Genomic DNA, 26,105 nt, shown 5'->3' on the forward strand with positions numbered 1-26,105 from the left:
GTTTGCCTATTCAAGACTGAAATTACATTTCAGGTCATTTATTGCTCTAGTTTTGGAGTGGACTGGGTGAATTCTTGTTTGTATTTTTAATTGCCAGCTCTAGAGGTGTTCAAACAAATATAATCTCTGTTCAGTAAGAGAGACTGGCAAAATGAAGAAAAACAGCTCAGTTTTTGTCTAAGTAGCTCAAAGCTTAGAGGAGTTTCTGTCTTGACCACTTAGCCCTAATTTCAAGGCATCACTCCAGTGTGCTGCTGGTCAATTATATGGAATTATATCATTGTTTTCTTAATCTTCGGTCCTGCATTGTTTTCCAGTTGAGTGAGAGGTTGTGCTCTTTTTATGACATCAGGTTAGCTTACCTTGAATTCTCCAAATATTTCACAAATTGCTATGAGTACAAAGATAAATCAATCCGTATGTGACTAGTATCTAGATAAGACATCTCCATATGTAAGATTGTGTAGGAGTATATATTTTCTTGATTATTACAGATTATTTTGCTGCATAGGTTTACTCTGTTGTCTCTTTTACTAGGACAGGTCGTACAGCTTCTTTCAGCAAACAGACATCTTAGAATATAACTGCACACAAACTGGCTGTTATGTTAGAAGATTTTTACATTAAAATTTTACAATTCAGGAAAAACTAAATAGACATCCTTTATTAAAAGATAAAATTCTTCTGAGTTTATTCCAAATGCAGAAGGAATAGTTTCTTGTTTTCAGAATGACTGACATCTTTTTGATTTTGTTTTCTGTTTGAGAAATGATTTACTAAAAATATTAGCAGAGACAAATGAAAGAAGAAACTCTTAACTCTACCCCAGATCATGTACTAAGGGATTCATTAATATATAGCTAATATTTTAGACAGTTTTATTTCTTTTTAGTCTGAAAGTTGGCTTAGATGATGCTAAAAGAGTTATTTAAACCGAATACATTCATATATGCTTTTAGAGCAGGCAGATGTACATAGTAATTCCATTTGCTGACTGATAAATAGTGGCTCATGCATTTATATCACATGTTTATGCCTTTAGGGAACGCTTTCATATGAGTATCGTGGATTTTTTTTCCCCTCAAGGAAAACGATCAATGTGGAAAGGTCTCTTACTTGTGGTCAGGCCAAAATACCAGTCTGATCAGCAGCCTGTAATCAGATCATGCAGTGAATTTCTCAGAAATAATTGTCCCAAAAATCAGCATCTCAACAAGGATTAATGTTAATATTTCAATTTTGACACTTGCAACATTTAGAATGTCCATAGGTGTTAAGAAGAGACCATCGAAGATTTCGATTTTCATTTTGAAAAGATTTTAAAAGATACTTGGTTTGACTTATGAGGCTTGTGAAATCTTGGACTTTCTGATATTAAAGAAACAATCTGAAGAATATAAAATAGACCAAGGGAAGTGTCTTGCTGCATTTGTAATCTACCTCCTGTCATGAAGGATCTGCTCACTTTTCCCTCATCACACTCCTCCTCGCCCATAAACGATTGCCCTTCCCAACACTCCACATCCGGGTGACTGTTTTCTGCCACTGCCACATCTTGGGAGTTTGGGGGATTTAGTGACCTTAGAGGGGGAATGTGTATTTTAAATTGGTTTTATACATTGACCTCACTAGTTCTTTTTTTTTTTTTTTTTTCTTTCCTTAAGGATCACTCAGAAAACCCGCTAGGTGCAGCAGTCACCCTGGCTCATGAACTGGGACACAATTTTGGGATGAATCATGATACAATGGAGAGGGGCTGTAACTGCAAAGCATCCACCGATAAAGGGGGCTGCATCATGAACCCCTCTACTGGGTAAGTGCGAGGGTAAGCACTGGCAATTTACAGTTATCGTGGGAAGTTTTTAGTTTCATTTTGTGTCTCAGGAACATTTAAAGGAAAAAAAGAAAAACCTTTTCAACACCTGTCAAATCTTCTCGCAGTTATCCCCCTCAAGCTGAAACAATTAAACTTGTTATCAGAGCACATGTACCATTCTACCTTTCTATTTCCCTGTTACCAGTGTGAGACACAAAAATGCCGTAAGCAACTGGTTAATTTAAAACAAAAAAACAAAAAAACCCACCAAACTGCATTGCAAATGTTGAATCAGAATTTCACCTTCTCTCATCTTACCAACCGAGTATCATAGTCATAGTGGGAAATGAGCAGCGTCCCAAGGCCAAGACTAAGATGAATCTGTAGGAAATAAAGTAATGCAGGAAATATATTATTAGACACTCTGTAAAACCTTTGTCTTGTACAGAGAAAGTTTTTAGTTTTGCACAAACTTTTACATTTCACCCCTTATTGTAAGTGCGTAGCAGTATTAGCATGTGAGCAAATTAAATCTGTAAAGTCAGTGAGGTTAGGGCTGTTCAGTGGCCGGAGGGACATCTTCCAAGAAAAGATATAAGACACAGTGGGAAATAAAGCCAGTGAACTCATGGTCATCTCTCTGAGTCGGTGCTGAACGGTTACTGTGCTGATGATAAAGGCACTATGTCAACGGAGGAGCGTAGTGTTTTTGGAGACACAAAAAGTACAGGCATCATGATCAGGGTAACTAGTTACAGCTTGCTTCTCTGTGTTTTAAACTGCTGTCAGAAACCAAACGATATCATGAATGAGTTCTCCATGTCCATATTCAGACAAGACCTGATAGGATTAAACTGAAGTAAGAGAGTAGATTGACCAAAACTTTCTGACGGTAAGTGATGTGCTGGACTGGACTCCCTGCAGAAATGTTACTGCCGGTGACTGGAGGCTGGTAAGAACCAGTTGGACAAATATCTGTCAGCAGTGTCTTGTAGGTACAGCTGGATTTGCCTTGGGGCAAGAGGATGGTCTGGATGATCTTCTGATGTCTCTTCCAGCTCCAGCATTCTCCGCGTGTGCTTAAACTTCATCTGTTGCTTAAAAATCTCTTCTGGGAATTGTGATCAGCTCAGCCTCTGCCTTCTCCGCGACTGCATGTTTCTGGGAAAGAAGGAAAGCAATGTGGGAGAGGCCAGGGAGTGTTGGGCAGGATTGCTCCCTGCTGGTCAGCCTAACAGCAGCCTTGGCGTTTCTTCAAAGGCATGCTGTCGCCCTCCTTCAAGGCAGAAAAAGGGATTCTGGCCATTGGCCAAGCACAGCAAGTTAAGAGACAAACAAAAGAGAGTTGTGTATGTGGAGGAGAATGAGAGTGATTTCTACAGACTGGAAAAGAAAAATAGCTTGGCTCTTCTAAAACAATAGGTAGTAAATATCCGTATGGAACTGCATTCTGCAGCACTTCAGGGCTCGTATGCACACTGTGAAAACAAACTGAAATTGGAAAGAGGGCTCAGAGGTGAGGTGATGCCGTAGCTGGTAAGCAGTGGGCAGACAGGTCTGAGCTCCGGGCTCTGAGCTCCTGAAAGATGCATGCAAGCTTCAGTCACCTCAGCCGAATTACTGGTTGGGCATCCACTTACTCCGTTACTCCGCTTTTGGAAACAAATGCAGGAGACGCTCTCAGGACAGAAATTTCTAGACACTTTCTGAACTCATCCTGTGAAGGTATCTACTCTAGCGTGAGAGTAGATAGCCCTTCCCTGGTTCTGCCTTCTGCACCACAGTCCTTTGGGTGTATCTGAAGCTGTACTGTGGGCTGGATGTGCCAGTCCAGACTTTCTTCCTCAGACAGGAGTCCAAGCAGCTCAGCTCACTTTCTATTGGGGTTTCTGTAGCACCTTGCAGGTTAAAGGCTGTGCTACCTTCAGCAACGCCGTGCCCAACTCCAGCACCCCACAGGTTTGACGGTTTGGGGAGGGGGCCATCAGGTACACTTCAGCTTTGTAACGCTCTCTTTGGATTTTTACCAAAACTTATGTACGACTTGTGCCTGAGTAAGAGTCGTGGCATTCACAAAACTGAGTAGGCTGTTTTGTTTGCAGTGATTATTGATTTATAAATGGAAATTTTAACATCAAGTTTATAGCCTTAGGCTTTACCTTCATACTGTGCTGTCAATCTGTAATAAGTATTCCGGGAGAATACTTTATGCCTTAAGCCAAACTGCGTTTTCCCAATTTGAATACTTACCCAACATCTGACCAATACTAGTATTCCCCTGAGCACCATTATTCAAGGAACACTGAAGGGGTTTCGGTTCTGGAAGTATGTGTCTGTTGAGGGAAGGCCAAATTAATATTCCTTACCTGAAATGCATTCTTAGAATAGCAAAAGCATCAAAACAAAGAGCATCCCAGGGAAGCCACATGCATTTAGAGAGACAGCCTGCTCTCTCAGTATACTCATTGGCACTCACCCTGTGCTCTTCTAATTTCTGTTGGTTTAAGGTAGATTTAACAAGTGTAAGGAAAAAAAAAAAAGTCTTTGGGCTGAAGGTAATGTAAAAAGTACAGGCCTCTGAGAAGTCCTTATCTAATATCTAAAAATAGTAAGAAATATCTGGGCTATAACAGAAAAGCCTCTGTAAACTTAACTTTGGAGTCAACTGTGTGGTTGTGCAGCAAAAGGAAAGGTTGAAAGGGTTTTTACTTAAAAGTGATTTCATTAATTATTGCCATCTTCTTCCAGTTCTTATGTTTCAGTCTTTGAAGAGGTCTTGGAAATTCTTGGTGGAAAAAATCTCCAGGGATTAGTGTGGAATTTAAACTCTGTTGGACCTGTCCTTTAATGAGCTTCCTATAGCTTTTACTCTGAAAAGACAGCAGCAAGATGTGTACCACTTGTGTGTGAGCTACATACGCCTTAAAGACCCAACACTTGAGCAAAATATATTTTGTATAACATGGAAATAAGCATATAAACCCCAAAATTTGTGGTACTCCAGGCCTTTTATAGATTCAAATATCTGCTATGGAAATGACATAAATTCCACTGTAGAAGTGGTATTTTTGGTATAAAAATCATGTCAACAAGGAAATATTTAGTACTAACACATTGTTCCCTTTTTTAAGCATATGTTTTAGTGTTCCTCATTCAGTTCCTCTTGTTCTTTTGACCATAGACTGTTCCAAGTGAAAAAGAAGGATATAAGGAGTCTTAAAGAGATTTCCAAATCTTTTTACTGAGATTGCAGCATCTGAGAACTAAGGGACTAGGCTGACTCAGCAAGGCCATTTCAGTATTCCACTTGTTTTCCAAGTATCTCCCTAAAGTTTCCACTCTTAGGAGTGAAAAAATTCTTCCTGACAGCTAGATAAATAAAGAAGAGTTCTGGTGAAACCCAAGGCATTGGTCTAGCTTTATACCACTGCAACTAAAAGCAGAATTTAGCACAAACTGTGGAGCAAAATTATGCCAATTAGCAGTGCTTGTTCCTTTAATAATTTTGGAAATGCACTTTTTATGTGATCCTTCATCAAAATTGAGCACAGGTATCTCCACAGGTGCTGAAACCAGGTAAGTTACCCCAAAATAGTTGAAAGCTTAAGAGTTAATATATGCTTGAAATTTCTTGCCAGCCTTAAACATGTTTAGTTAATCTTTTTCCCTCCTGTAAACCCAAGGGTTTATACTTCCCCTCACCCGCACGTCTGTGTCCTTGCCAATAGCATCCTCTTCTAGTTTATATATAGGTGACTTAAACAACATCAGGGAAGTTGAGCATACTGTAAACATGTGCTTCCTTCCTTCCCTCTCACAGAAAGTACTCCTTGATGCATCTCCATTTCCCCTCATTATCACCCAGTTTAGGTGTTAATGAGAGACCAGGAGTCGTTAAGGACAGCTAGTTTTACCAAGCTCATCAGATGCTGATCCTGTTGTAGGCTCCATCCCTTTGCTGAGTCCCATGACTTGCTATAATGAAAGCTTCTTCCCTTGTCATCTCACAGAAGTGTCTTGCTCTTACCAGCATCAGTTCTTGTTGCTGAATCATCCCAGCCATGGCTAATTGAAATGCCAGGCAGGCTCCTAGGATAGAGCCATTTGTTTCATCTCTCTTTGCACTTCTGTAGACAGAGGTGGGTTTTCACCATGCTGATAGAAAAGAGGATGACAGGAGAAGGGCTGTGTCTCCTGCAGTCCCATTTGCACCTGGCTGTGGAAATGATAGAGATTTTCTCCAGGTCTGCCCTACTGCCCATACCCCATTTCTTTTTCTGTCCATGTATTGTGAGATGAAATACCTCATATTGAGCTGGAAGGGTGCACACTTTGACTGTAGGCTGAAAGCTGTCTTTACAGCTGTAAATCCTGGGGGGCTTTTACACACCCATTCAGCAGACCCCACGTACCCCATTGCGCTGAAACTACGGTGGAAAGTGCAAACCAGCTTGGAGTTTGTCCCTGCAAACAAGTACAATCGTAGGAAGGCAGGATGGGTTTGTGCTGAGGAACCGTGGCTGTGTCTGCAAGGGCATACCTTCAAATGCCCTTCAACTCTAGCGTCAAGAGCCATCATTCTGTGTCCGGTCTTCCAAATCCTGCTGCACCTCCTGCGCAGCCTGGCAGCAGGTCATGTAAGTCTGCTTCGACTCTTATTTCTACCTTGGCTGTAAATTGCTTCTTTTCAAAGACTATGATGAAGAAAAGATGAAATAAATGCAAAATAATTGAAAATAACAAATCCTTAGGAAAAAAAAAATACTGTATAGACTATTGTTTCAAGACGTGAAACAAGTAATATATATTTAGAAAGTGCAAAACCTGATGTGTCAGCGAGGTCTTGGCCATTGCTGTTTGCTCAGCCGACTTCTGAATGAAAGAATATCTCTTCAGAAACTTCTATTTAAATCTAGGTCCCTAGTAGACTTGTTTTTTCTCTGTTGCAAGAGTTGCCTTGTTCCAGGGCGTATGCTGGTTTGCATCCCAGTGATGGCACAAAGCATTAGGGATGGAAAGCCGTTTGGTGCCGTGCAGGAAGGTCTGGGACAGTAACATAAACAAGGAAGCAGCTTCTCTATGATGATTTCTCCGCACAACAACTCCTCTTCGTCATGTTGCTTTTAGAGTGATGTTCCTTTGGAAAAGTCAAAGAATAAATAGAATCCCTCTACGCCTGACTATTCTCTTTTTTTGTTGGGTTTTTTTTTGCTATCCTTACCTTGGATCTTGTGTTACCATTTCCATTTTCACAGCTGGAATTTAAAGTCAGTATATCATTCTGATTCGGTCAGGTTTTCAATTCAATTTTTAACCAGATAAATATGACTGCATATGTTACAGGGAAGTAGAGGTTGGACTGTGAGGCTGTGACTTTGTGCTGGTGGAAATGCCTGTGTTTTGCCTGTGCTGTTGGACAGCTTGGGGCTCTGCTCCAGCCAGGGAACTGGATTTTGTGTAGTAATCATAAGGGAAGAAAAAGAAGAAATGGAACTGAGATCAATTCTTTAACCTCTCAGCTATTGATCATCATTTTAGAGGATTTTTATGGAACTGTGCCTCTCGGTAGAAAAATAACAGCTAATTTTGAGTAATTGCCTTTCAGTACACAATTTCACTTTAATTATTGAGTTTTTGGAGGCAGGATTTGGGGGAGGAGAACAATTAGGAACACAGAAAGAGCACATAGTAGAAATCGTACAAAGTATGTAGAAAAATACTGGCTCATTTACTGCTGAAATTTGGAGAAGTCTTTTTTTTTTTTAACCAATCCGAAGAACACCCACTGTTATCAGTATGTTTTCAAGTAAAATTGAAACCTTTATGTCAGAATTAAAACAGATATAGCTAATGGGAAGCTGCTTATTTGTGAATGTGAGAGCAAAATACGATTGGTTACAAATCGGCCGAGTGACAGTCCCAAATTAAACTAATTGACTCAGTCTAAGTACTGACGAGGAGAAATGGGGAAAATTTGAAGATGGGAAGGACCATCAAGGTCAGCTGGTTCTCCCTATTAAAGTAAAATTAAACAGTAGGTCATGGGCATGTGAATTATAGAATCCGTCTATAGGGTCTCTATCCAAAAGCCATCTGATATTTCTGATGATCGCATTACACCCACACCATGAAATATGGGCAGTGAAGTTGCCCTGTGGATCTAAACCCCATGCTGCTGTTTAGTTCCACCTCTGGTGAACTGGAATAGCGTTTTGTGGGGCTACACGATTATCCAGATGATGGGAATCATCCAAGTTAAGAACAAGGCTTGTGGGAGCAGAAGATGTATACTAATGAGGATTATTTAGTTTAATTACTCTCTGGCAATTCAGGCGCACAGTTATCCTGATGCAACTGGGGTAACTGCGAAGAGCAGGAGTGGGGCAGGGCGAGGAGATGCTCAGCAGCTTCTTCAGTTGCCTTCGCCACCAAGGGCAGTGTCTGGGGGAACAGCACCCTATCATTATCGTTACACAACTGATGTCCTTTGATGGTGTTGAAGGTCTGTTCTTCCCTCATGTATCACCCATTACCATTAATGAGACTTAGGACTGCACATCAAAAGAAGGCTAGTAACAGTACTGCTGATTTTATAATGCATAAATATATATTTGCATGATAGATGGGTGGCTGATGCCACCTGGAGAACTGTTTTACTCAGTAGGGTTGACTCTCAAAGGCTTTTGTGGGTAGCCTTGTTATTTTGTCATCTGATTTTGTTTGATTTTTGTTTTTAAACTGCCATACAAAAATATATTTAACTACATTTTAAACATATAGTTAAACAAATAAAACATAGTTAAAAACTATTAAGGACAAGTTAGGAAAGTACTAATCATATGTGTCATTTACTGTATTAAGTATTAGTTTCAATCACATTTCTTCTTTTTGAAAAATGATCTCAAGGAAGCAGGATATAGGGTCACCTGGATTTTGGTTATTCAGACTCTGAACTGGAGTCTGCAGAGCCAGGCTGTGAAAACCTACACCCTCCGGGGATTTCCAGCACACTAGCTTCGGGAGACAGTCAGGTATGCCACGAAAACAGCATCTCGGCTTTGGTACCAAATCAACTTGAAGTGAAAACCACTTCTTCCAACACTTCACAAGGTAAAAAACAAAAAACAAACAAAAATATCTTTAAAAAGCTAAAAAAAAAAAAAGGCAAAAGGTCATGCTAGAAATGGGACAGAAATCAGAAATACAGTGTGGGAAAGGACGCTTTAATTTACTGACTGGTTCTCTTTTCTTCTTTCCAGACATCTCGCAGCATCTTGTAGCAGCAGAGCTGTTAAACATTAGATAATCAAACCGTTATTAGTTAGCACAGTATTTCCTGACCCCTCTCAGTTTGTTTTCAGTTGTGCAGACCTCATTTTGCATTTTTCAGTCTGGCAGCTTAGAGACATTAAACCGTGGAGTCAGCAGAACTATCTGGAATTACGTCTGTTACAATTTGAAGAAAATGAAATTATCTTTAAGACATAAACAGTTTCTAATTAAACTCTGAAGCTGTTTATGTTTCCAACCAGTCTGAGCTGAGCTCTGCACAAAGGCAGACTTCTTCGTTGTCTTTTCCTTTTTTTTAATAAAGTTGATATACTGATGTAATAAATTGCTTGTGACAGAGCTAGGTCTGTTGTGCCAGCAGTGCAACTGCTTTTTTAAAAAAACTTAAGCAACATATCCCTATGCCCTAGTAATTTAGCACATTGCATTCTGGTCCTTCCTTTCGTAGGAAACAGCCACGAGATTACAGGAAAGATTTATGTCAGTCTTTCACTTAGCTCCAAGTAGCTCCATGTCTGCAATGCATTTGGCATTCCCTTTTGTTAATAATTTCCATACTTTACAGATATATTTAATTGTCGTGGTAAATAAGAGATGCGTTGAAGAATTAGTAGCGTTGGTTGAAATGCGTTGCGCGCTTCCCAGTCCTTTACGGGAGTGGGCGACTGTTACCAATTAGCACACAGAGCTACGGGGCAGGTCTTTAAAAAAAAAAAAAAAACCAGATATTGCTTTTTATTTAGTTTACTCTTTCGCATTTCAGTAGATGTGCTGGTTTAAGTGAAAATATTTGGCTTTTTTGGTGTATTCTAGAGGAGAACTCATACAGATTTACAGCACGCGTTTTCTGTAAGTGAAGCTGACAAGGAGAGAGGTTACTTCTCAAATGAAAACACATTTTACTTCTGGTGTGATTATTTATAGCAGATACTTAAGGACAAGTCGTGTTTTCTACTATGTGATGTATCCAGAATGGGTACAGTTTTACTGGCTTGGACGCTGGTATCTGAGAGCTCAGCTGCATTTTGTCTTGTCAGTGTAATATCCATAGAAAATATAGCTCTGTAAGGGACATTTTTCTCCTGCAGTACTGCTATTGCCATGACCCATGAGAATAAATCATATAAGGACATTTCCCTTTATCTTAGCTTTCTGTTTCATCAAAAAAAACCTTTTCAACCTGCAGGGGTAAATCTGTAGTGCGGTGCATAGAGAATTAAGCACACAATGTCCAGTTTTAATTGGTGTTAATGAATTCCAAATTCCCAGAGTATAAATGGAAACATACCTTAAAGGGCATATTCTTAAGGTCACATGAACGCTCCTTTTGGAACACGTGCTGTATGCCCTGAAGCACTTTAAGGAATTGATGTTGACTTGGAAGGCTGAATCACTGTAATTAAATGATGCCTACAGCTGCGTTTGCCACAGTTGTCATGGGAATCACAGAGTCTTTTGTGCCTGGGATAGATGTGCAAAATGTTTAAAATTCAGAGAGGGGAAGATGTTCATTTTACCCCAACAATTGCTTCCTGCAAAGTCATTCTTTTTCTTTTCTAATGTCAAAGTCTATTACAAAGTCCCGGACACGTTTACTGTAGGATTCTTGCGGCAGAAATGCAGGTAGGCTTCACTTCAGCTTTTTCAAACTGAATGGCACAGCCCCAGTGGTGAGCTGAAGATAAGCAACCACCTATTTTAGTGTAAAGGCACTGAAAATAAAGAGGTGAAATAACTTTGGTGTCCTAGGGAGCCTTTCTGGCTTCTAACGTGGCATGGAAATTGCGTTCATCTTTGTCATTGATGTTCTCCTGGCAGACTAGCATTAGATGTGAAATCCAGGCTCCCTCGAAGTTGATAGGAAGGCTCCTATGGACTTCAATAAGGCCAGGATTTCATCAGGATGCCTATGGATTCCTTAGATTTCTCAGGAGCCTTTCACTCCTGTGAGTGAAAGCTTTAATTTGCTCGCTTCAAGTATCCCTAAGTTTCAGATTGTGGCTGGATCCATTCTGTTCTCACGGCTTGAAATAATGATGATATGCAATGTTGATACTAATTAGTAGTTGGGGGGGGTTTTTTGTCCAAGCTCTGTGAAAAACAAAAGGGAACCTAGAAAAAATGATTCATTGTTATTTTATATTTCAGATTATTTTTTTTCTAAAGAATTCACTTCCATTTCCTGAGGTGATTTATGTGATATGGGAAAAGCTGTTTTTTCTCAGTGCTTATGTTGTAGTATGCACACCAGGAAGATGGAAATGCTGGGAGAATGCAGTCTGATTTCTGGCACTGTTATGCCTTACTTATCTTTCCTTTGGATCTTCTAAAAAATAAAAAATAAAAAAAAAAAATTGAGCCATGCTGCTTGCAAGTCAGATACTCCTGTCTTGAAGTCCTGATTTATTAAGAGACCAGGTAGTACAGATGTTAAGTGAAATCAATATGAGCCTGTCCCCCAGGTATATATTATTTCCAGCTTTTTGCAGGGCTCAGACATTTCTCTCTAGCACCCACGTCTCACCAACTGGCATTTCCATAAGCTTCATTCTCATAGTGCTTCTGCAACTGCTCTTCCCAGTGGGCAGCTTCTGCACGTGCTTAGTCCAGAGGGCTGCTTCCCAAATCTCATCTCCTTGCCCTGGATTCCTCCTTGTGGGGTTTAGTCCTCTTCCCTTAACTTGCTGTCCTTTGATTTGCTCACCTGACGTACAGGCTCATCCTCGCCCAAATCCATCCGCTGAGGCAAGGACCCACAGTACGGCAGGTCTTTAAATCAAGCTGGTCACACTGATCACATCAGCTGGGGGAATAACCGGGTATGCTTCTTCTGTTCTTTAGGGCGCAGTATGTCACGAGTTCTGTTTAGGGTACACAACAGGCAGGACAGGAGCTTGTACCAGTGAAAGGGGGAAATGTCCATAAAAAAATATAATGGGTTGATTTTTCTGTATTGCACTTTGGGTTTCATATTCCTTTTTGTTTGGTCTGCTTTGGCTTTTGAAAAATGATTTTGTTCTTCTCCCTCATCCAAACATGCTCTCAAAACCCAGTTCCAAAAATCAGATTGCTTTTCTTTTTCTCCCAATCTGCTTCTGACCCGTTTAAAAAACAGTTCCAAAATTTTCCAAGGGAGAAAATCAGAATGTAACTGCCTAAAAGAAAAGCTGATTTTAAAATCATGTTGGGAACTAAATGGGGTATCATCATGACGTCGCGCTGCCCTAGCACTCCAGGCCAGGGCAAACAGTGCCTTTTATCTAACCAGAAATCAGTAGGAAGCTGACCCGCAGCAAGGTATTTTGAGCAACGGGATGGATTGTTTGTCTTTATTGGCTTGTCACGTGCCGAGGATGTTGTGTTTTTGTGTGACAAATTTAAACACAGGGCATTCTGGTTGTGCTTCTCATCCAGAGTTTCCCTCGCGGCCTGCAACTGCTGGAGGCGCAGCATGCCTGCTGCCCGGCTGTTCCTCAGCCTGGGACCAGACCTGCCCTGCCCTTTTCATCCCTCCCTCTGCTAGTTGGTGCTTTTTAACTTTTACTGCAGTCAGCATTGGATTAACCTCAAATTCTAAGTAGTAGATTGTGAAAGCTGAACTCTCAGCAATCCAGCAAATTTTTATTAATGAGGTAGTGGTCTAAAAGGAAACGGAGCAAAAGATGAGCCAGAGGCAAATTCAAACTGATTATAGCTACTTTCTTTGGCTGTGTGGTTTCCAACAGGAAGAACAGTTGTCTGAGTTCAATTCCCATGGAGCTTTTGCAACGCAGATAACTCCAGCATATAGTCAGAATACTGTCAGGATTGATAAATTGGTTTAGTATTGCTTCACCCCCCGAACGCAGAAAGGAAAGTCACAGTAGGCCTCTCAACAAGAAAAAACTTCTCTGACCGTACATTTGTCAAAGTAAAAGTAACTGCTAATAATGTTTTATTTGGCAGTTTTGTGACTGCTGCAATATCAAGGCATGACAGTGTATACTGCATAAAGCCATTAAGCGTTGGTCCTTTGCAGAAAGTATTTTTCTGAACCATCCAGCCGTTTGTTTCATCGCTGCTTTCTGCCCTGCAGTCCCACATTCGGTATTATAAATCTGCCTTTTTGAATATCTCAGGTAGTTAAATTTTCACCTTCAATTTAAAGGGAGAGGTCGAATCTCAGCTGGGGCTCCGACAATCCAATCTAGGCACCTGAGGTGAGATTACTCGAATGCGTTCTGGGAATCTGCACTATCCCCAGGGCCAAATTAAAATGAACCTAAAGCATTTGTGTGTGAAGTTTAAACATTTACTTGGAAAGACTTTCTTTTCAATAACCCCGGAAATTTCATTGTAGCACAACAAGCCGTTGCCACTACACATCAATTAAATTAACCACTAGTGTGACATATTCGCAGGTATTTCTTGAAAGTGTAAAAGCTACCATGTAGCGAACATGACAAAAGCTGTAGGAGAAATCTAGGTTTGTTTTTAAATCACTGACCATGAACTCAGACAGCAAGAGCTTTGATGTCATGTATAACTACATGGCCCAATTCTGTGCTCTACTTTATTGATGCTCTAGGGATTAAAACCATAAAAGAGGAGCAAGAGAGTGAAAAATAGCCTAGAAAAATAAGTATGAGCTGTCAGACATCAGCTGCATTTTGAAGGAAACTTCCCATTTCAATAGTTTATATATATATCTATGTAAACACACTACAGTTTTAGCTAAATCCTTCCAACACTGCCTAAAAAGGTATGCCCCATCGGTTCTGGGACTGGTGTGTTGTGCAAAGCTCTATCAAGTGCTGCTTGCAAGGGGCTGCACGTTTCCAGGAGCCCGGAGAGTCCTCCAGTTTACCCCCCTCCTCCCAATTGCCCTGGGTGTTTGCCATTTGCAAAAGCTTCGGGTGGGAGAGAATCTGCAGCTCCCTTTAGGGTCTCCCTTTACTTTATTGTGCATGTGGGATCTGCTTTAAAACTGTATTTGTGTCTTTCTCCCTCCAAAGTACTTACAAATGAACACATTGTTTAAATAATAGATTAAAAAGCCCTTCCATATCATGGCACTTGTCTAATTTTAAACAATCGCTATTAAAATATGAGGCGTATGAAATAATATGTAATGACAGAACTTTATACACAAGGGGTTCTGTAGTATTTGAACACCTATTTCAATATCAAAGAAAACTGGATTTTACCTCCTGATTAATACCTAATTCTGTGAGGTTCTTTATGCTTACTAATTCATTAACATATATGCTGTACAGAATAGCTGAAGTGTCAAAAAATGTCATCTAATAGCAAATTCACTTTTATTCTAGTAGGGTTATATCTCTTAGGAGACGATAAAAAGTTGTTTTCAAGAGATGGAGATCAGTAATAATGTCTATTTTAAAACCAAGGGTGATGCTTTTTAGTGGGAAACAGTTGTGTCAATTAGATCAGGAGTTAGATGAGGCTGGAAATTTGTCATAGTTCCTTGAAATCCACACCTTGCCAGGTCTAGAAACATTCATGTTGCTTGAGCTTCTACACTCTAGAGTGTTATTCTTGTGTTACTCTCTCTACCACTGACATTTTTTCCATGGAAAAATCACTTATACCTGAATTAACAAAAGCTACTATATTTCTAAGTTACAACCCCCTATTTTTAGGTTCCTCTGTAAGACTGGGATTTGCAACAGAAAATCTAAATATTTGTGCATAAGTCATTCTGTAGAACCTGAACAAGAGGCAGTTCAAACTCACATCTGCTGCCTCCAAAAAGGGATCTGAGTTGCTCTCCTCCTCTCCAGTTGTGAGCGACTGTGCAGCCAAAAATCAAGCATTTTGGAGACTAAGGAGAGTAAGTATTTATATTTGTGAATCTCAAAGGGTCCTGGGGTTGAGACAGACACAAGGAGACACTGCGATGTTCAGGTCAGACAAGGTGTTGTCATGGAAAGTGTTGGAAACTCAGGTGCTCAACTAGAGAAATTTCTGACTCAGAGGGCTGGGGCTGAGCACCCTTCTTGTCTTTGAGCGCCTTCATGCTCTTAAAAAGCTGATGCCTGAGCTACTTCCAGATATGGCCTCTCAGGCTTGATTTTTCAAGCATTCTGGACAAAGCCAGGTCCCAGTTTTCTGCACCTCTGGAAGTTAGCTAGTCAACAGTTGTTTCAGTAAGTGTGCTCTGGAAAATCAAAATGCCCTTTTAAAATTAATATAATCTCCAATTATCATATTACCTCAGGGAGAAAGGCCTGGTGGTACTTAATAGAGCTCTTTGGGGCCGTCGTGCATTTTAATTGAGTGAATAATTGTAAAACACTTCAGGGTCTTTTGGTAAAAGGCTCTGTATAAACATTGCCATAATACTGAATAATCAGGTTGCGATATGAACTGGAATAAATAAACCCTATAAATAGATATATAATGTATGTATACATATAATGAATGTCTGTATATGTATAACAACATTTTGGAGAGAACAAGGCATTTACTTTTTATTCAAGAACTTTAGGACTTTTATTAAAAAAATCTGAGATTGGATAGCAATAATCATAATAATCAAAATGTTAGTTTTCAAGCTATTATGAACCTGCAGTTTATCCTCCTGTGCAATGCATAGAGAATTGCCAGAAGCATTGATGGTGTTACCACTTCACTGGTGCTTCTCAAGAAACAGCAAAATACGTTGAGTTTCATGGTGGAGGAACACGGAGGAGGTAGATCCAAAGCAGTATTATTTAGATACCTATAGATGTAGATAGAGGTCTAGAAGTTTGGAGGAACCAAGGGAGTTTCACTTCAGATGGCTTTCCCAAGGTGTTGCTGCAATGCAGTGGTGGGGTTCGGAATGGAGCAAAGATCTCCTGCAGCCCAAGTCAGTGCTCCTCCAGGCGTTTTCCAGCTGGAGCACCGGGAAAGGCAGCAATGGCAAACAGGGCACACCAGCTTCAGCGGTGGGGTCGGTGCTAGGGCTGTAGCTGATCTGTGTGTTACCCTGCATCGATCAGTAGCCACTGTGTTTCTCCTGAGTGCTTTCCTGTCTGATCTCTTAAGACTGTAATTTTCTGGGGCAGTGACTCTTTCTGTTTCTGTGCTTGTACTCTCTTGTTATTCAGCCCATTAGGAGGGGAAATGCCTCTGAAATGGAGATGATGGAAGATGAACTTTTATAGTTCATGCAAAAAAAAGCTATGCTGGGCAGCATGGTGCTAATACAAAGAATTCTCTATTCTTAAAAGGGACTTGACACAGTGATGATGCCACTTCACTTATTTAATGAAAGGAGCCATCTAATACAGGCTAAATGCAAAACTACATAGAGGAAACTGGCATTTGAATGCCTTGAGTGCTTGAAATATAAATGAATGGGACAAGACCAGACTCTGTTTCTAAAGGAATCAATTACCAGGCATCCTCTTACTACTGTGAAGCTCTCATTTGCAGGAACAGTCAAGGCTATTTTTGCTGGGAACTAGGATATTGGTTGCTTGACATTAAGTGCATCTTTTAAGCACCAAGGAGACACTGAGGAATGCTGTGGATTCAAGAGGAGTAGAAGGACTCTGAAATTATTTTCCTTGCTGTAAAGCCACTGCAGAGACTGATGTAGTGCTGGGCACGATTTGAGTTCTGTAGAGTTGTACCCACAGCCAGAATGGTCTGACAAAATGATCCATTGTGTATTAAATCTACAGATTCAAACAGTGTAGAAAATGTGTGAGCTATTCAGTATGTTAGAATAGGAATCAGGTTGGACTAAACTGCTATTAAATTTTCTTTTCTTTTCCCAAATACAGAAAAAAAAAAAAATAGGTATCTGTAAAATAAAATGTCTTGAGTGAAGGATAATGGAATATACTGATTGCTAATGAATTTTTTACCTCTGGAAGGTTCTCCAATGGCCTATATGAGCTGATAGCTGAGCATCTTGCCAATAAAATAAGTGTCTGGGGTGCCACAGAAACCACAGATATCTCTGTTCAGCATGTTACTGAAATCCTGGAGACAGGGACTGACTTTACTGTAGAGACCCCACTACCTTTTCCCACCCAAAGGTAGTCCTGCCAGGTGACGTCTGAAGCTTCTGAACAGGGTGGTGCAAGGAACCTTGCTGCATTTGCTCAGAGAACGAGTTTCTTTCACATGACTATTACTCTGTCGTTTTTCACAAGCTCCAGATTCACTTAAACATTGCGCCTACTGACATCTGATAGCTATAGCTTCCCTTCCCATCTGCCAGGGATTTCATGCTTCTGATGAAACAGCTTAAAAATTGCAAAGACAGCCAAAATGTAGCCTAAAATCCCAATGTTCAAATGCTGTGGCTGTTACATGGGATTTTTTTTGACAAAAAAATGAAGAATGGTTGTGTGTCAGAATATCACGTTATTAAAGATCAATTATGTTTCCAATGAAATACCAACTAGCATCAACTGATGTGGGATCTTCTCTTGCATGGTGCGGTTATCCTTCAGTTGCTCTCTGTTTCCACTTGTTGAGTTCATCTCTGGTTTTGTATTGCTTTATTTTGGGCTTACTTGGTAAAGAAAATTATTTTCAGAAAATTTAATCAAATAACATGTGCTGCACTGATGTCAGCTGAGGAAATCAGCGTCAAGAGCAGGAAAAGCCAGAAGATGAATGGATCTCTTAGTTCAAAATAGGAAACAGCTTGAAGTTCCTCTGGGGGGAAACAGAAACCTCATTCATTAACAATGACATTATTTCACCTCTGGAACAGAGTAAGGATTCTGTTCTCCTGGTGATGGACAGACACATCTCACGTTCATGCAAATGATGCTGAGCATTCATGGATACAAAGGAACAGCCCAAAGATATTGATAGTTTTGACTGGTGAGCTGTTCTCCTGGCCCATGTGTGGCTCAGACATATGGCACAGGGAAAAATGCATTATTTGTGTTCCCAAATTGATTTCAGTCTGTGTAAGGTATGTATGTCTCCTTGTGTTCATCTGAGTGGATATCAAAGTAAATCTATGTCACTGAAGCGAAGGATCTTGCCTGGATGATGCAGTATTCATTTATTCACACTTTGATATGAGGATCATGTCTGATCAAGCACTCATATATTTTGTGCAGGATTTATCAGTCAGATGTATCTGGGTTTCTTGAGGATTTTTTCTGGTGTTTGATAGTAGTGTACATCCATCTGCTTGTTCATAGTCACGTACACAAAATTTTGTGGGGTTTTTTCCCAACCCCAGGAGTTTGTGGTGTCCTGTTAAGAACGTCTCCAATTGTTCAATATGAAATGGTTAGTAGGAGGTTTCCCAAGTGCCTTTATTTTCTGTTCCATTACTCCAAGTACCTTCCCTGTTTTCCCTTGGGGCCCAGAGCTGCAGCTAGCAGCCTGACTCCTACCTCATGCTATTCTGAAATTTCTTTATTTATCTTTGACTCTGTCATTTTGCCTTAACATTGATATTTTCCAGAATACAGCTTTTTAAGTGGAGATGCCTATTAACTTTCTGAATTCATATGTCAGTGAATCACAAAACTGTTTAGTTTAACTAGACAAGCCCCATAGTGATGCACAAAAATTATTTTCTTCTTCAGAGTCATGTTTATGTTCTTTTCGAATGAGCTGGCTGTTTTATTGAAAAAAAATCTGTAAAAGAGATAATTTTAAATAGTCATAAAATAAACTCTGTTCTGTAAGGTACCCACAACCTTTCTAGAAGATCTTAATTAACCTCCTTATGTCAGCAGAGGAAGTTCTATTGCATTCATAATTGTCAAACATTTCCTTTTTTTAATAGAAATGATCCTTTTCTGATACCTATAGGCATCATCATTCACAAAACGAGCTCTTCATTTCAGGATATTAGAAACAACAGTGGAATAATCGACGTCTGGAGTTCAGCAATGCAGAACTTCCATCTATTATCTTGCTTGTCTGTAAAGATTATGCCCTAATAACATGTGAGTGATGCAAAGCATTTAGTGAATAAAGTCCAGTCATTATCAGGTTGCTCCCTGTGCTGCCATAATGTTGAAATTACTGCTGGACCATGGAGCAGCAGTGACGAAGGTACCAAGTCTTAGGGGAGATGCTGTTTTACCACTTGGTTGTGACCCAGATTCAACGTAACCACATGCACATTTCAGTACGGAGAGGGCACTGCAGACGTTAGGATGTGACGCCGATGGCCAGATCCAGGTGCCGCTTTGTCTCATATCTGTGAATCAAACTGCAAACGTTCATTAGTGAAAATGGAATGAAGTCCTCCAACAGAAGAACACAGATTATCTGGTGATATTTGTACTACACTGGATCATTTTGATAACATTGTCCATGTGCTCTCCAATAGAAATCAAAGGCCAAATCCTGCTCTCAGCAGTGTGAATTCAAATTATTGGTATTTTCAGTAGTGTCTTTACAGTCATCCTGCTTTAAAATAAGAACTGTATTTGCTTTCATCATGCAGTTCCCAAGCTAGACTTTGATGAATTGCAGAAGCAGGGTCTTATCAAGTAACTCGGTGTTTTTCCCCGGGTTTTTTTTCCTGAAAAGTGCAGGAAGTTTGCCATACTGCAGAGCAAGATGAATGAATTTGCCATTTGAGGCTGAATTTTCCAAGAAGGATTGCGATGTTTTGCAGTCCTGTAAATGTGGGAATTCTCCTTGCAAGCCCAGTATTTCTTTAGGCTCATGATCAAAGTTTGCTCTATAACTACATATGCAAAAAAGGGAGAGGGAATTCCAAATGTAAACACTTCCAATCCTTAACAGCAGCTACAAATTTAAGTAAAAGTGATGGAAATTCCCTTACTCATAGTCAGAAATCATTAAATGTTTTCAGCACAATTTCACAGTGAATTGGTCTTTCTCAATCCTATGTCAAAGGGTTAGAAAACCTGAACACAATCTTCTTGTTAGTGCATTGATGTGCTAAAAGGTCACCAGCGTGACAGGAGAGAGATGTTTTCATCTGATAATACTATCTCTTTTTTTTTTTGTCGCCGTGTATTTTTCTTCTAGCTATCCATTTCCCATGGTTTTCAGTAGCTGCAGTAGAAAGGACCTGGAAAACAGCCTGGAAAAAGGAGTGGGAATGTGTCTGTTTAACTTGCCTGAAGTCAAGGAGTCCTTTGGTGGACAGAAGTGTGGGAACGGCTATGTGGAAGATGGAGAGGAGTGCGACTGCGGGGAGCCTGATGTAAGACACTGCCTGAGAATTGCTGCTCACCTCCTGTCTGCAGGTTTTAACAGTAAAGACGGGTCAGAATTGGTTTGGCATGTTTAACGCTACTTGGTGTAAAACAAAACTCTCCCTCCACTGCTTCTATCTTATCAGCTTAAACCTCAGAGTCCTCAGAAATGTGGGACATTTCTGCTTGTCTTGCATTTGAGTTGCTAAAGTTCTGGCAGGGCTTTAGTTAAGAATGTGCTCGATTCCCCGTTAGAGAACAAACTCTCTCATGGCTTGTCCAACAGACTAGCCATGACTAACTGTCATGTTCTTCACAGCAGAAATTCCTTTAAGTACTAGCTAATAAGCTAAACTCAAAATTTGTTAACATTGCTCATGTTTCTCAAGATAGCATGCCTTAACTGAAGGTCTGTTTCCATATATGAGAAGCCACTCATATATTATAAATATAAATAGTTATACAAATAGTTATATAAGTAGAAATAGAAACAGTTATATAAACATTAATATTGCTTAGGTATTTTTTCATTGCAGCCAACTTCAATTTTTAGGTACAAGACCTTTCCCTCCTTCACTAGGAGATTTTTCTTTGCCGCTAGCCAATTACCTTACTAACAGAAATAGCCTTTATTGCCTCCCAAAAAGATTGCTACTACTTCAAAGATCATTCCATTTGGTTTAGTGAATGTGTCAGAGGACTGCTCAGATCAGGAGAAGATAGGCAAAACCTGGGGGTCAAATAATATCCGAGCCAACATCCTTATCCCTTTGGCTTTCCATGCTCATTGGCCGTATTGAACTTCTCTCAGATTATCTGAATTAAATACATCAGCAGATGAGGGATTTGTTTCCTGTGATAAATATGGTTCTGCAGACAAAATAGATCAGAGCAGTTAAAACAGCGAGATATTGCTGTATCCTGTCTATACAGTGTATTGGATTTACACAAGCCATAAGGATTTCCTGACAGTTCACTCATTCTTCAGGGTAACAAGGTTGGAGGAAGCAGGCTTATCTTCTTGTTTAAAGTCAATAGAGTGCAAGCAGCTTGCAAATGTCTTTCTAACCCAGTTATCTTTCTCATTTTCACTTTTGAATGTTAGCAATACCTTTTCAAGTCAAAGCCACTTAGCATCAGCAAGCACTGACTTGATTTGCCTCTTCTCTCTATGTTTTTCCTTTTTAATTGTATCGAAAAACTGCAGCTTGGACCCAATTAACTTAATTTGGAATACACTGCTATAATCTGAGTGGTACCAGAAAACTCATTAGATTAGTTGATAATTCACCGCCCAGTCACTTATACCAGCTGAATTTTGTCAATAGCAGTGCAGTATTTTATGGCATGGAAAGCTGTATAGTAACGTTTGCTAGTTGTATTTTATCAGTGATCAGAATTAAATATCAGTCTGAATATGTAGGCATAGGTGGTTGGTGGGGATATTTCTCCTTTACTCTGAAATATTAGCCCCTTGTTGAGATCTGTGCTCACTGACGTTCCTTAGCAGTAGGACAGCAATGGATTCATAAGGGTGAAGAGTCATGACTGTAGCACACCTCCCACCCTTCAGACCACCCTGGAAACGCTAACACAGTAGTGACTGCTTTACCGTCTCCATCCATCCACGCTACAGTCTCATGTGCATCAGACACGGGTCATCTCCTTGAGTATAATGGATGCCGGCATGCCCACCACCAAGCCAAGAGTGTAAGACCCAACCAAGGATGACATTACCAGTTAAGCTCCAACTTCATTTTGCATTATATTACCAAAAATGTCTGATGTGCTACAGCGTCTATGGAAGGAGGCTTGTAGATTAAACATGGAAAGATAGAAGAAGAAAAAAAAAAAATCCTTTGTCCGTGGGAACTGAAAGGTGATAAATGTGGCTAATTGTATAAGAGGCTGCAAAGGCGTTCAGAAAACTACAGATTGGTAACTCAGAAGTCAGACAAATTACTTCCAAATGTAATTAAGAGCTAGTGCCTGAACAGCTGTGACATGCCAGGGACGAGTCAACACAGCTGTTGTGCCAGGAAATCTTGTCGTACAAACCTATCACAGTGCTCTGAAGGACTTAGCAAGTGGATGGAAAGGGATGATGCTGTTATTGCAGCCTGTTAGGAGTTCAGACAGGCTTTAGACCAAAGCCTTTCACCAAAGCCTCTTCAGGAGGCTAAGCAGCTGTAGGATGAGAGAATATTGTGTGGGCAAAAATTGGGTTAAAAGATAGGAAATACAACCAGGTATAAATCATCCATTTTATGCAGTGGAAGGAGATCTGCTGTGATGTATCCATGAGACGTGTCCTGGGGACTTCACAATTCACCATATTCATAAACAGACTGGGAAGAGGAATAGTCTTGAATTTGCTGATGACATTAGTTAGGATGGTGGAGATGAAGGGTGGCTGTGAAGAACTGCAGAGAAACCTTCTGAGACAGCTGGACGGGGCATTAAGATGACAAATGGGATTCGGTGCAGTGATGCACATTCCAGACATCACATATAAGATGATGGACTCTGAGCTGACTCTGACCATAGAGGAACAAGACTTCATATTGCAATAAATAGTCTCATGAAAATGTCAGCTCAGTGCTCAAGAGTGGTCTAAAAGGTAAATAGCCTGTTAGAAATTACTAGGGAAGAAATAGCAAAACCAAACAAAGCACCAGTAGGCCTCTATAAATCTGCAGCGTCCTGCATCTGAAATTGCATGGGCAGTTTTTCCTACCCCTCCCTGATCTCAGGAGGGATAAAGCAGAATGAAAAAGGTTGAAAGAAAAGCAATAAGGTGGTTCAAAGTTTTGGAGGGGCTCTGGCTGGAAAAGAAGAAAATGAAGGAAAACGTGACAGAAGCCGATAAAATTGTGAGTGAAATGGAAAGAGTGAGTAGGGAGCGATTGCCCCCGACAAGAACTGCACCAATGAAATTAGGAAATGGCAGGTTTCAGACAAGCAGAAGGAGCTGCTCCCCAAACAGTGTCGATTACTTGTGAGTTCCATTCCATGGAATTTTACAGGTACTAAAAATGCCCGTGGAGCCAAGGGAAAGCCAGGAGACTAGGAAGGTGTCATGTATGTGTGTTCACGTTCTTGTCCTTAAGCATCTTCTGCTGGCTGCTATCAGGGGGAGACAAGGCTAGAAGGATTCTAGGCTGACCTAGTGTGGTCTATCTTGTGTTCATAGAAAAGACGGGGGGAAAACAAGATGTCCTGTCTACAGTGTCCGACGCTGTGTAGGTGATGCTAGAATTGCTGTTGTGTTAGTCTGAGATGCTCCCTGATGAGCCCAGGAGACCTACGCCAAGAAACCCAACTCCCATCATTGCTGTTGTTACTACTAATAACTAATTATAATAAACTACGACACAGCAGTAGTTTTGAGTGGCAGCCTCCAGCCTCCAAAAGCCTCGTGAGCCTTTTCCGTTTGCTTGCCTGTTTATGTTAAAACCATTCCTGACAATTTAATAGCCCAGGCACAAAAACTATTTACCAAGCTCATTCCCTGCAACGAGTAATAAGTGAGTGAGGAATTGGAAATTTCGAAGGCTGCAGTAACGTCATTCAAAGAGCTATATCTTTATCCCAATCTGTCTGTGGCATGCCGATTGCTTTCCATGGCGGGCTGGTGTGGGGCTAGGTGATGGGGGATAGGAGCTGGCTGTTTTAGAAGTACCTTAACTGGACTGACATTGCTTTCCTCCACTCTGCTTTTCTCAGGTTGCTGTTGAGGTGAGTTTATAAAATGGGCTTCTGTGCGGAGGAACGTTACTTCTTAAATACAGCAGCTGCACAGAAATATTTGCGTAGCCTGCTGCCTTCCGGCATGATCAAAAATAGGCGCAGGAAGTTGTTCCACTGCTTCAGAGTAGCGCAGTTAGCTTTGTATATTCAGGCAGATATTATCTAAGAAAACAGTGAAACGCTGAGAATCATTTTGCTCTTTATTTGTGAGTGCAGTGGTAGCCCTGTCTTCCAGTTGGAAAGCTTTACAAAAGCTAATAAAGTAACAAGAGGCTGTGAACATCATTCTAACCCGCTTATTTTTCCTGTGTTCCCTGTATTGTTAGTGATCCCATGTTAAGTCAAACTGACTTAACACAGCTGAAGAGCAATTTTATCTGCTGCTATTTTTGCTAGAGAGCTGAGATTCCAGCGCAGCTGATGTAACTTGCAGCTTGTGAGCATAATCTTGGAAAAACAAATCCATTATTTTCTGAAACTTCTTAGTAGCTCATTCTGCTGACAATAAAGTTTGCAAAAGCCCACACATGCCACCATCTAATCCGTAAGTGTGAAATTGGGATGTATCAGTTAGTGAGAATGCAATTCATACTCGCTTCAGCTCTATTACTGGCGTAGCCTGATAAGAGATTACATGGAATGGTGTCATCATCTTCCTTTGTGGCAGCCACCAGTCTCCATGTAATACAGAAGGCTGGTGAGCAACTATCACAAAATAGAGAGCTGTAGTCATGATGCTCAGTAACTGCAACACAGGTCCTGGATCCTCAGTGGAGACAATAGAATCATTCCACTGGTTTTTGTGGAAATAAACTGTCGTACTACCGTGTCAGGATTGGTATCAGCATCCTTGAGTTGTTTGTGATATTTGGGATTAGATCCATAGCTAGAATAAACCAGCCTTCCTCAATGGCTTCTCTGGGTTTACTACAATTATTGTGCTTGTTGAATCTAAGGACAGACAAGACTGTTTGGATCAAATTGTAGAATTTCATGCATAATTCATCATTTCATGCCTAGCTTTTCTTGGCAGAGCTATCGGCAGCCTCTTGATTTACAGCTCATTGTGACGAAAGTTGTCTGCTCTAAATTTGTCCTCCATCTAGGAATGTACAAACCGGTGCTGTAATGCAACTACCTGTACTTTGAAACCAGGAGCAGTGTGCGCGCATGGACTTTGCTGCAAAGACTGCCAGGTGAACCAACAGAAACGTTTCTTATCTGTGTGGGGTGGGCAGAATTCCACAAGCTTCCCAACTTCAGAGCAGTAAGCAAGGATGGAGAACAAGCAAATTGGTATCGTTAAGCATTAAGACACTTGCATTTCATGTAAGCAATTCAGAAAATTCTCAAACTGTAACAGTTACTGAAGGAGCAGATCAACAGACTTTTTTAATAGTGTCTGTGCTATTTGTAGCCCCTTCATTTGCTCACGCAAAACCTCTTCTTTTTCATGAACTTTTGTATGCTTTGATTTCTTCCATGCTCCTATGGATGTTGTGCTCTGGCAAGCAGTCATTAAATGCCGGACCCTCTTTTTATGGGAAGACTCTTAAAATATTAATTCTGTCAACAGCATATTTATTTTTAATGGCAAATCATCAGCTCTTGTGGACTCCTAACACACTGTGAAAAGCCAGCTTGCTGCAGGCATTTACCTTTTTGAATTCTCAGACCATCTCTTGCATATGGGCTAATAAAGCATTCAGCAACTTTCCATTGTGTCTGTGGCAACCATCTGCCTAAAAGCTCAGTAGCAGCAAGCTATCAAAACAGCCAGCAAATGCTTTTTAGCAAAATCAATCTCCATGTCTTTTTGCTTTTTACGAAAGGCACCGTGGTGATGCAGTTAAAATTCAGCGCTGCTCCCAGAGCACACCCATCTTTTGTGGTTCTTGATAAGTGAATGTTCGGATTGGCACATTCCACCGTTGCCTGCTGGTTGCCTTCAGCTCTGAAAAACTGTAGTTATCCGGGGAAATCAGGACAGGACAGGAACAGTTACACGGACTAGTTGTATAATTAAGCTGAAGAAGATCTTGCTGCCCATAACAGAGCGACATTTCCATGAGGAAATGCACCTCCATCCCAGGAAACTG

At 40.5% G+C, this 26,105-nt stretch overlaps 1 protein-coding gene across 1 annotated transcript in view; it reads left to right on the forward strand.

Annotated features, from left to right (window-relative positions):
* ADAM12 (ADAM metallopeptidase domain 12) overlaps positions 1-26,105 on the forward strand; it is a 182,687-nt gene that overhangs the window by 129,759 nt on the left and 26,823 nt on the right. Inside the window, exons 11-13 of the mRNA XM_054832687.1 lie at positions 1,665-1,813; positions 20,087-20,264; positions 25,113-25,202. Of these exons, the coding sequence (XP_054688662.1) occupies positions 1,665-1,813; positions 20,087-20,264; positions 25,113-25,202 (417 nt within the window). The remainder of the gene's footprint in view (positions 1-1,664; positions 1,814-20,086; positions 20,265-25,112; positions 25,203-26,105) is intronic.

This window comes from Grus americana, chromosome 7, assembly GCF_028858705.1.
Source record: "Grus americana isolate bGruAme1 chromosome 7, bGruAme1.mat, whole genome shotgun sequence".
Classification (NCBI taxonomy): Eukaryota; Metazoa; Chordata; class Aves; order Gruiformes; family Gruidae; genus Grus; species Grus americana.